At 37.5% G+C, this 12594-nt stretch overlaps 1 protein-coding gene across 1 annotated transcript in view; it reads left to right on the top strand.

Moving 5' to 3' along the window:
* PTPRZ1 (protein tyrosine phosphatase receptor type Z1) overlaps window positions 1-12594 on the top strand; it is a 140182-nt gene that overhangs the window by 34518 nt on the left and 93070 nt on the right. The window contains exon 2 of the mRNA XM_067289962.1: window positions 4474-4539. Coding sequence (XP_067146063.1) covers window positions 4474-4539 — 66 coding nt within the window. The remainder of the gene's footprint in view (window positions 1-4473; window positions 4540-12594) is intronic.

Raw genomic sequence — 12594 nt, forward strand, 5'->3', positions numbered from 1 at the left:
TTCCTGAGTTACCTAATTCTGTAGATACCTAAATTATTGAGATATCTTTGTATTTAGGCCAAAAGCTTCACAGGCACTTAATTTCAGTCATCCATGCATATTGAGAAATATCTATTCTGAAAAGGCAAGTAATAGTCTCCCATCTAAAAGCTCTGTTGCCATCTAGGTTTCAGTGAGCAGGCACCTGAATGCTACATAAATTCCCAGCCTTAAAACTTAACATAGTCAACGCTACAGCTAGCCTCTAATGGTTGTCCGAGAAGTGGAAGTCTATCAAACTGTTGTGCTCCGTCTTCAGATGATGGCTAGGGGTACAAGATCACAGATGGAAGGAGACACCTAACATTTCCTACTACTTTCCCTGTAGTCACAGTGAATATGTCAGCAGCCAACTTAAGCAAATTACATCATACTCTGCCGTATCCTGAGATCCTTCCCTCTTTCCACTGACTGCATAGGCATTTAGGGGGCTCTGTAAGCCCTAGGCATGTAAAACGCCAGAATGGAATGTCTATTAGGCAAATTAAAGTCCTAGTTGCTTTTTTCATATACAAATGCACTAGAAAATTGTGTTCAAATGTGATTTATAAACCTTAGCTGATACCGTAGGGTTTATTCTTTTAATTCATGGCATTGTTCACTGTAAAGTTGTGACAGGTTAAGCAACCAGAATGCCCTCTGGTGCTTAGTGATATGTGCTTTTAAATTAACCCAATCTTTTTTTTTTTTTTAAGATACAAACACTTTTTTATTAGTAAATACACACTATTAGTAAATAAACATGGCAATTGTCAAATTGTAAGAAGAGTTTTGCTTTGGCATTATATGTAGTTTAGGGAAAGTCTCACTCTGTTTTCTGAGTGTATCAGAATGAGAAACCTACACTCCAGCATAATGAATAGAACTGACTCTAGAGATATCCTGACATGTATTGATGCCTAAAATAAGCCTACACAGAAGGAACTGTGGGTTAAAAAAAAAAAAAGAAGAAAAAAAACTTTAACATTTCTCTAAGGCTTTTAGAATTCTCAGACCTATCTTGACAAAAGACTTAGAGACGCATTGACATTCAGGGGAAAAAAAATATATGAAAAGATAGAGGTGGACTATTAAATCACTTTGGCACTCTTAAGGATTTTACAGATAATGTTACCAAATTAAATAAATCTGTAGAAGAGAGACCCTATTCACACCAGTGTAGCTCATTGTCTCAAAGGGATTTACAGATACTCCTTGTCAATGAGAATTTCTAGACTGTTAGCAGGTTGTGGTCTGAATCTTCTCATTCCTCCGTCAGTATAAATCAAGGATTATTTCCATTAAGGAAATAAAGTTATGCTGTTATAATATGGATGAAAGATAGAGAGATGGGTCCTGTGATCTTCCTATCAATGGAAGGAGCTAAAATAAAGACATGATGATTATGGAAAAAGCATTGTACGTATCATCAGACTGTAGTTTAGGCTGAGAGGAAGCTAAAATGTCTTTCAATTATCCTTTTGGCCTCTGGGTTCTAGCAACTGATATCCCTGACACCACAGTGGCAAAGCAGACAAGCATAAAGGCCTGGTAAAATTACAACAGCCTGGTATGCATTGCATTCCCAGGTTACACCTGAGCTATAATCCTGGCTAGTAACACAGCATGTTGAGTGTAGCATCCCAAAACATGCCTTGTGTCAAAGGCACTGTCCTCAGAATACCCTTTTTATTAGAGAGGGGTCTCTGATGGATACTTGAGGCTTGTTGCCTTAGCATCTGTCAGAGGATTTTCCCTGACAAAATTCAGAGATTTAGGATACCATTTCCACTTCTTTGACTCATTTACCCTGGCACAGAGTGCCAAATAAGAGGCTTCACAGACATTTCTTTATTTTAATCTTTAGAAGTTTTTTTTTTTTTTTTTTTTTTTGCATATGAATAAATACACATTGAGGACCTGGATGTTTCTTTCATTCACAAAAGGAGTGTCATGTCAGGAGGAAGAGAACCTGGTTATTTATATATTTTTAATGGGAAAAAATACCTACAAGATCTGATTACTCCCAGTACTATGCTTTAACCAGAAACCCCTCTTCTCCATTTTCTTCCCATGACTGTAGAGTGGAACATGAGAGAAGGTCAGCAATAAATAAGTCAGTCTAACTACCCCTTATGAACAGTGGAGTTTTTGTTGCCATTTTTCATAACCTTATGTGCCTCTGGGACTGGAGTGTATACTAGTTGGACAGAATATAAAAAGAAACAGGTCTCACAGCCTCATACAGAAAACTCTGGCTTTGAAGGAGGATAGGAAAAGGGGAGAAAAAGTGTTTAATGATATCTTGCACATCTCTCTGACTTGCATAGAAATATAACCATACAATCAGTTAACATATGTTCCTGCAACTGAACTGCCTTGTTCTGTGAATAAATCAACAGTCAATGGAAACATGTTCACCAGTGTCCTGAAAGTCTGGAAGCACAAGAGAACATGAAGGATTTTTTTTGCTTCATAAAGCAGCTCCTCAGCCAGCAGAATTAAAACTATTTTAGGCACTGGCTGAAGACAGTCAGTGTCACAAGGGTCGTGCTGGCTCTCAAGCTGATAGTTTTAAAAGCCCAAGTATCAATATCATAGATTTATCTGCTAAAATGCAAATTTGCAGTTTTTCTTCCTCTTTTGTGAAGACTTTCACATTATTACTATTATAATTTGAATTAAATGTAAGGCATATAAATACACTGTTTAAACAGGTATCTACTGTCATGTACCAAAAGCAAAATGGATGTCATTTTGTTGACTTCAAAATAAAATAATTTCCTTCCATCTTGTCTCTACATTGTCAGTTGGTCAACACTGAGCATTTACGCAACAACACTTAATGCAGTGCATGACTGCAATATTACACTGGTAGTTCAGGGGAAGAATTGCTGCATTGACTTGTGCCCATACACTCACACACAAATGCACAACTTTTCCTTTCCTAGCTATGACTCTTCAATCGCTTCCCTCCCCAAATGAAGTTTGCTTCCCCCCCGCCCCCCCTTTTGCCACGTATTTTTGATGGAAAGAGGCAATACCAAAACCACTGGCAATCACTGCAAATGTGGGAATGCACAAGTCTGTGAGTGTGCTGTGATCAGACTGTGTGAACACAATAGGTGAATAGCAGAGTAAAGAAGGTGTATGAACTCCTAAAGTCTTCTGGCATTTATACAGACTTTCTGTAAGATTTACTAAGCCTATACGTGTGTAATGCACCAAAAAAGTGAACCTTGCCCCTTTTTTTCTTGTTCATTGAAGCTATCACTCCTTGTCTATCAGACCTCCATGTGGAATTTAAAAAAAAGTGGTGGGACGCTCTCACGCCCAAACCCTGCTTAGTTAGCATATGAATGCTTAACTGATTGTTTGAAGTAACAATTATGAGGACAATGGATAAAGGAGGAAACTGGAGACAGCAGCTAACATCTGTGAATCAGAACTTAAACAACTTTCTTTTACATAATTAATTAAAGAGGAACAATGCACATTGACTGAAAATATGGTCCAAAGACAATGCTAGTACATGTAAATCCGTTTGCCACTGCTTTCAGTTACACTACTTGCATAAAAGGTTTGATCTTACTGCAAAAATCTTAGTTATAAATGAATGTTGTGTAAGTGTTGCAAGGGGCTTTTTGGCATGGAGGGGGAAGGGGAGAGAAAAACATTTAAAGGAAAAAGGAAATGGATGCTATGGACACTGTTTCATGAAATCATTTTTATTGCAGAATGTGAGAAGAATTCTGTAGCATTTTCTCAAGGAGACAATCCATATGTGTGCTAAACATGTTTATATGCAATTATTTCTGAAACAGGCTATATTGTGCTTCCTTAGAACTTCTTAGTGCTTCTTAAGATTATGAGACTAGATATGACAGTCTCAGAAAACCTGTATCCCCAATTTACATATATTTAAAAAAGTCTTAACCACACTGAAGTCAATGTTTAGCTTTCACTGGATTCAAAATAGCCCCAACTGGTTCCTTCTGAAGGACAATACAAAAGATGGTTTCTTCAAGTGGGATGTCTGGTTCTAGTTGTATTAATTTTACAAAGGAAAATATGGTTATGATGAAAAATAGAAAGAAGGAAAGAAAATAGACATGATGTGAACATAAAGAAATCTGGATGGAATGAAGTTCAATCCTGTATGTCAAGTCTTAAAATAAAAATTAAAAACTAAATAACAAATTACAAACAAACAAAACAAAACCCCCACGTTTTATGTTCTTCTGTTCACTTTATTTGTGACCTGAATGATGATGGTAATCGTATTCTATTTAATGTATACTTATCATTCATAGTCCAAGACAAGGGTGACATAAGTAATTTATTGGTAATCAAAATAGTTATTTTATTCTCAGGGGTGTGGGGGGGTGTCATGTACACTTCTTATTCCTGTTAGGCTTCCAGTTTTGATATTGTAAATTCATTAATATTTTTCAGATTTGGTGTACGGATACTATAGACAACAACGGAAATTGGTTGAAGAGATTGATTGGTCATATACAGGTAGGCAACTCTGTCTTATTGAAGAACTTATTTTATTTTGATATTTTCATGTTCACTGTTAGAACTTCAAGAACCTGTTATGTATGTATAACACTTTTCATATGCCTAAACAATTGCTAAAGTAGAAATTGCAGGAACAAGCATGCAATTCCTCTGCATACTGCACAACAGGATTGACTACTTTTGTTTCTTATGTATATAACTTTTGGAAAGAGCAAGTCCTCATCCATATGGCGTTAATCCTGAGACATGATATACTTGAGGAAGGCTGAGCCAATATATTGTTAGACACTCTTTTATCATATGAAGATTACTGTTCTGGCAAGTTTGAAAACCAGATGGAAAGGCTGAAACAAGGCACAGAACAGTATGTGGATAAGGCATATCCATATACTGCATATGAACCTCTGCACTTTGCTTTTGAACAGCTGAGCATCCTTTTCACACCAGGTCCCACCTTGGTTATCCTAAAAAAAATCAAACATTTTGGCACTGAGTCATTTGCATCAGTAAAAAAGATATACCCTTAAATTCAGCATGAACTTTACCTCATTACAGAATGACTATGGGAAATTCACAATTTGACTCCTATATTCTTCTGTAAAAGTCAAACAAGTTTCAGTCATATTAAAGAAGTAATTTTATCTTTAAATGATATGTATATTTTACCCAGAGTGAATTATGAATATAGAAAGTGACTTCCTGTGGTTGTGCATAGGTACTGACATTTTTAATAATTCAAGTTATTCTGTTTCAAAGGGGACCAATTTATAGGAAGAAAAAAGGACTGTCAAATTTCAACATTTCATATATTTTGTTCAAAATATGTTCCTGAATTTAAAGAAAACTACACCATTCTTTTTCTTTCTCTCACTCTATTTCTCATTTTTGAGACAGTTTTATTTCTTCAAGGTAAAACATCTAACAAGTTTTGATCCTAGAGAGAATTGAAACAGTCTAGTCATAAACCCTTCAAAATGAGATTTATAATGAAATCTCCCACTTACACACATTGTACTGCAAAATCCAAGCATAAGATCAATCAATAAAATATTTCCTTTTCAAAATCTATCAATTTTTTAATATTACAGTTAGAGAAATGCAGGAGTAAGCCTCTTGGATTACAGGTGACCAGAGAGCTATTTATGAGTTTTGTTTAAAGAATCAGTAAATGGATTTTGCATAGGGTATCACAGAAGGATCGAGCTCTTCCCTAGCCCATGCGGAACATGCACCTCCTGTGCAGGTGCTACAACAGCCTCAGGTCACATTTGCTGGGTATTTCTTGTTGCAAGAGCTGTACCACCCAGGTGTAGAGCATTACACCCCGATGTGCTGGAGCCACCAAGCACAACATGACTGCACAGATTCTGCAAGCCAGAGGATCCAGACCTGTTGCTTCTCTCACTTAACGTGTGAAATACCTTCATTTGGTCATCTCACTTCATGTCTCTTGCCCCCTACTGATGCTGGCAAAGCCTTTCTCCCCATCCAGACCTAGATACTTAGTTGCATCTGGGGCATGGGGTCTCCAAATGTGAGGGGAGACTTGCTAGGCAGCGTGCTCCCTGCCACTGCAGCCCCCTGCCACTGGCCCTGCACAGGGAGTCTCCTGGGCTGCATCAGTAGAAGCTGAGTGCCCTGAGGTCTCATACCACAGCCAGCTCTAATCTCAGAAGGACAGGGATTTTCAAAGCTTTTTCGAGGGCTGCATATAAATCAGGTACTCAGTTTCTGGCTCTGACACCTGTATTACAGGCCTTATGATGCATAGTATTTTTCTTAAATACCATGTATTTGGTTCACAGCACAAAAAGATTACAGGAATGTTTCAACTTTCATTTAAAAAATATGCAGTCTTCATGAATGTGAAGTTGCAGTTTTAACGTGGGTGTATATTAGAGACACAAAGGTCAGGAGGCTGAGACATATTTATTTTGATGTCAGTCATTTAATTTATTTATTTTGTATATTTTAATTTCATTATTTTATTCCTGGGGCTCCACTCAGAACAATTAGAGTACAAGTGCTGACAATACCAGGTACTAGTATGCATAACTACTATACCTATCTGGGATTTATGGTTTTGAGACATAAATCAACATGCACATTTTTGAGTAGATTGCCTGTACTTTCTCAGTTCATTGTTTCCTCAGACACCAAATATATTCTTCTGTCTTATATCCTGTTGACTGAAAGATCTGAAACATTACCCTCTGTGTGCCAATGAAGTTTTATAAGTGGACCTTGGGGCCCTGCAACCACGGAGTTTTATCAACCGTGAGTTAGAAAAATCTAACTCTGAGTTTGAGCAGGTTTCATTCTCTGTATCAAATAAGGAATTTCAAATACATTAGCCAGAGTGGATCAATACATTTCTGTACTAGGATGGTGCTATGAGACTGAATAAAAACATAACTAGAGAAATAACTTGAATCATGTAATTTTTGAAGGTAAAATTTCATAATAAAGCAATTTCACATACTATTATTTATATGGCTCTTCATCAGATTCTATTCTTAGTTAAAAATCTAATTAAGATGTGTTACCAGAAGCATTCCGTAGTACTTCTAAGTGCTCAACTTTCAGCCATAGACAAACTTTAAAGCGAAAATTTAGGGGTTTTGTGCCCTGACTGATTTGCATAAACAAATATAGAGTTTCAGATGCGGAAAATGCAAGTGCATATTGCAGGTGCATCTAATTCTTTTAGGAGTAAGTGGTTCCTAAAGCTAGTTTATTAGTAAAATGACTTTAGTCAAACCACCTTTCAATGTATTTTTGTATTAAAACAGTGATTAAAATGATTTTTGATGGCATAGTGAATATTTTTAAGTGAAGTCAAATTCTAAAAACAAATCGAACAATTTTTGTTATAGAGAAAATAAGTGTACTGAGAAAGTGTATTTCCTCAAATGAGGTACATAAGTAATTGATGAACAAAGATCATGTAGGCATTATTTAGCTACACTACCAAGGCTGGGCAATCACATGCTATTTCAAACTATAAAACAAGCAATATGAGCTTCAGTCATTTGTCTCTGTCATATAGATGAAAGATTATTTTTTATTGATGCTCTGTTTATCTGCATATTTTTTTGCCAAAAGGAATGATATAATGCTCTTTTTCTTTTTTTAACATGGCTAGTTGGCATTGGTTCATGGAACTCCATGTCTGAATGATCACATATGAAATATCAAATGATATCACAAAGAAGAATTTTTTTCTCGGTGAAGTTTCTTTCTATCAAGAGTTGCAGTTACTCTTGGAATTTGGGTTATTTTGTAATATTTCAGCAAAAAAGATACCTGGTTTAGGGGGAAAACAGATCTGGATTCCATTAAAAACAAGAAATTCAACACAGCCTTCCAGGAATTACAAAAGCTGAATGCTTTCTAAAATTGAATTTACTATGTAAGTGCGTGTCATGGCCAGTTCAGTGTTCTTTGTCTCATCATTCAATGGTATTAACTTCAGCTTATGCTGCCACTCATTATGTGATACATAATGCTACAATATGATGATATAATACAATATGATGATACATAATTGCCTCACAGATTCTGGCAACTCTGATCCTGGGCAAAGGGTGATTTTAGTGTAAACTGCTGAGTCTCAGGGTATTCAAAGGACAATTTTAGAGCTCGATTGCAAAAATGCCTCATATTTCCTTTTCCTCTGGGTGGGATCATGAATCACAGAATCAGAATAATTTAGGTTTGTATGGACCATTGGAGATCATCTAGTTCAACCTCCTGCTCAAAGCACAACTAACTTCGAAGCTGAAGCAGTTTATTCAGGCCATGTACAGTTGAGTTTTGAAAATCTCCAGAGAGGGGGATTCTGCAGTCTGGACAATGTGTTCCACCTTCATTTTGAAGATTTCTTTTCCCTGTATCCAATTGAAATTTTCCTTACTGCAACTTGTGATGTTACCTCTTGCCCTTTCACTGTGCACCTCTGAGAAGAGTCTCTCACTGTCTCCTCTGTAAATCCCCTTTACATGGCAGTAGACTTCAATTAGCTTCCTTCTTCTCTTCTCCAGGCTCAACAAACTCAGCTGCCTTTCCATGTATTGCATATGTTCCAGACCCTTAACCATCCTAGTGGCCCTTGATTTGTTCATATCTGTCTTATACTGGAGCAGGGAGAAGGCCAAAACTGGGCTCCATATTCCAGATGTTACCTCACTAGAGTGAAATAGAGGGAAATAGCCACTTTCCTTGTCCTGCTGGCTGCACTCCTGCTAAGGCAGCCCAGTATGTTTTTGCCCTTCCTTGCTGCAAAGGCACACTGCTGATACACATACAACTTGTTTGTCAGGGTAATTAATCAGATAATCTTGAAAAACTGGTGTATCTCAGTGGTAAAACTTGGCAGTATGTTGATGCCCTTCTGGACCTTAGACCAATACTTTTCACAATAACAATGGCTGCACATAATGACTTGCTGTTTTTTACTTCAGTGTTGAGCATTGAACCAATCTTAAGTTTAAAATTGTTATCGTTCCATGTCTGATTCAACATGCCTTGGAGCCGAATGGCACGGCCCACCTAGTTCATTGACCCTGTTACCATCACTACACTGACAAAACCTTAGTTGTCAGTTGAAAAATTACTTTTACCACCACAAGTCCAGGAAATTTGGGAGGACGGTTTCAAATGTAGACTATCAGCAGATAGTCTGACTCTGAAATTAAAATGGCCATATTTTCACTGGTATTTAAAAAAAAACAATTCTCTTTCCTGCACAAATGAGATTTAGTGTTTTAATTTCAGATTTTGTTCTATCATTTTTCTTTACTGAGGTGATTCTTCTGCAAATTCACTGCTCGTAAAGTTTATGGTAAAGTAAGTTGTTGCTTATATCCATAATCATTTACAGCTGTATTTTGCTTTTTGCTCAGCCTAAAGAGTCAGTAAGGATCTGAATTCAACTGTTTCTCAAGAAAACATTTTGACACTGGCAGCTGATTCTGTTTGTGCTATAAGAGGGGTCCCCTTTCTATTACTCCATCATCTGATCCAGGTAAAATGGAAAATTTCAGGCTCTCCCCTCATCCTCACCCTGTCTGCCTATTCAGCAGCCATCTGTTGGGAGGATGCACAACACTAGGCATACAAGCGTTGCTTTCTGCCTTGCAACAGCAATGGAGAAGAAGCTGTGTTGCAGTGTTTGCGTGAGCATGGACACACATGCATGCTCCTGCCTCCTTGGTCTTGTTATCTCTTCTATGCGGAGAAGCTTTTAACCTGGAATATGATGCTACAAAACTGTGTAGCTGTGTCAAAAGGAACATGGAAAAGAGCTAGATGCTTGAGTGCTGGTATAAGAGAATCTCAGTTTTAGCACAGCCGGTGGCAAGGAATTGTTTCCAAAAGAATATGAAACAATTTTGGGAGGGAATTTAACTCCAAAGGGACTTACAGGCTAGAGTCACAGGGTCTGGATCCTATCCTTTACAGTGCAGGGTGGAGTCTGATAGAGGAGCCATTTAGTGAGCCAAATCCCGACAGACCGGCTGTGTGGGAGAGTGGGCAGCACCAGCAGGAGTTTGCTAGGGGTGGAAGCCAGCAGCTGCTGGCTGAACTGACTGTGATTTAATAAACAGTTCTACCAGACCAAACTGAAACATCTCCAAGACAGCCCTGCCAAAAGCTGATGAAACCTCGTAGCATCACTGACCAGATAAAACTGTGCTCTGGAGAGATGATGCATATCAAATTAGGCTCTCATTTTTTCCTGCTAGCTAACTATCATGTCAGTATCAACATAACTTTGTGAGAAGATCTGATTTTATCACCTCATATGAAATAAATCACTTTGTGATTAATAGTCCCAAAATATAATCATGAGTGATGTGCTGTATCAGTTGTGAATAATAAGTGAATAATCAGTTGCGAACAGTAAAGAAAAGCTTACACTCTTGGGCCCTATTGGTTCCTTCTATAAAAGATACAGCATAAGACATCAAAATAACAGGCATTCTTTTATTAACTCCTATAAAAGTAACTCTGCAGAGGGTGTCTTCATTTTCAGTAGACCTTATGCTTCAGAGGCTGTCATACCATTTCTTGCATGATAGCTCATTATATGTGTTTACATCCCCCAGATCACACAGTCACTAATGGTTCCAGTCTTTTGTCACTGAATTTACAGACTCATTAATTAAAAAGCTGATTACATTATTATGGGTTTGGGAAGGCTGATGATTCAGCAACAGAAATTACAGTGTTATGCATCTGCCCACACCAAAGAGACAAGGTGTCCTCAAGCAGGGAGCTACATGCTGGCATTGCTGGACATAGAGAAATCCCCTTTTAAAATATCTCAGTGTACTGAATCAGCAACACAAAGTATGTCGTTCAAAAAAAACCAACAACCCTGAAAGCTATTCAGTATATTTATGTTCAGGCCTCTGAATTCATATGAAATTCTACGGTTCAGAAGAGTCTATTTTAAACATCAGCTGCCTCCCTTCTTTTGAATCATATAGGAGAGTTGATCTTTGAACATTAGTAGGCTGATATCAGCAAAGTGCAATTTATTCAGCTTTGATTCAGTCAACATTTTTAGGGTAAGCTGCGTAGAAAACTGAATATATGAAATAGATAGAAAATAGATGCATTGAATAGATTGTCAATTGGACCTCATATTCATGGACCTTTCAAAGTTGAATGCCTGTGCAGAACTATGAAGAATGGCATGTTAATGTTCATACTGGGTTCCTAACAGATAAAATCATATCTCTTTTTTATCATTTTACAATTCACAATAAAGATTTCAGTGATCTGTTTGCCAGAGTTTCCAGCACTGATAAGGTCTATTCCTTCTCACATTTTTCCCTTTCATAAAAAGAGGAACCTGTTAGGTCATGTTCAGAAACAGTACATCATCTCATTCCAAACATTGATTAGATTATTCAGATGTGGGAGGGTCTGTTTATGAGATGTTGAGAGTCAAAGCATGAAGTTTTTGTACAAAGTGTGAAACTGCTGTTTGATAGGAAAAGGTCTGACCCAAGGGTCAGAAAGATGTAGTCTACTCATTAAGTAAATGTGATGTGAAATTAAAAGCTTTTTTAGGACTACTGTCTTTGGGAATACACCAAAATAAAAGGAAAAATGCAGATTGGGGATATCTCACAGTAGAGTGCAGCCTCTAGTCAAGCATCTTTGCCCTTCAAAAGGATCATAAAACTATCCTCATATATATACCACTGAATGATTTCTCATTTACAAGTACATTCAATCTGTGCTACAGTGGGAAGGATATGTACTTGAGGAATGCACAGATGATTACTTTGAGATCATCATCACCACCATATCAAGTTGATTTATGGATCTGTGAAATTTAGAGCCCAGAAAATAAGGTCTGCCCCTGCTCATGTTCAAAGAAGGCCTTGTTTTACTCGCTTGCTACAACCTGTTTTGAACATTTTTACTCAAATGGGTGTTCTACTCTATTTATACTACTATTCTACTGTATTTATAATAGTCTTTGGAGTTTTTTTCTACTGTACTCAAATACCATTCATTTCATCATGCCCAGTTTGCACGAATACAGACCAACTGAAGTAAGGACAATAAGTCTTTGTAATTTACTCGCAAATTTAACATCCAGTGGTACAGACTGGTACAAGCCTTGAAAATTCTCAAAAAATCATCAACTCATGTATTCCCATAAGATGCAGGAAACCCTTCTAGCAGCTCACTAACCCTGAAAAAGGATCATTTTCCCTGACCGTGCCTTTCCACTGGTTACCTTGAGCTAGCACTCACTGAAGTCATTCATGACTTGCTGCAACACACTGATTCAATAGAATACCCTTCTAGATCATTTTTCCATGGGTCAAAAAGGATTAAAGCAGCTCTACCAAATACAGGGCCGACTGAAGAGAAAGGCAACCGTGCTTGGGTAGGAGCATGAGAAAAGAAACTTGTCACCTTCTTGTTTCAGAGGCAGAAATAAGCTACTACTTCTCTTCAACTGTACATTCAGAACCAGCACAATTGGTAGCTAGGTGACTGGACTCTGTGCTCCCTTGTGAGGCA

This window comes from Apteryx mantelli, chromosome 1 (genome assembly GCF_036417845.1).
Source record: "Apteryx mantelli isolate bAptMan1 chromosome 1, bAptMan1.hap1, whole genome shotgun sequence".
Classification (NCBI taxonomy): Eukaryota; Metazoa; Chordata; class Aves; order Apterygiformes; family Apterygidae; genus Apteryx; species Apteryx mantelli.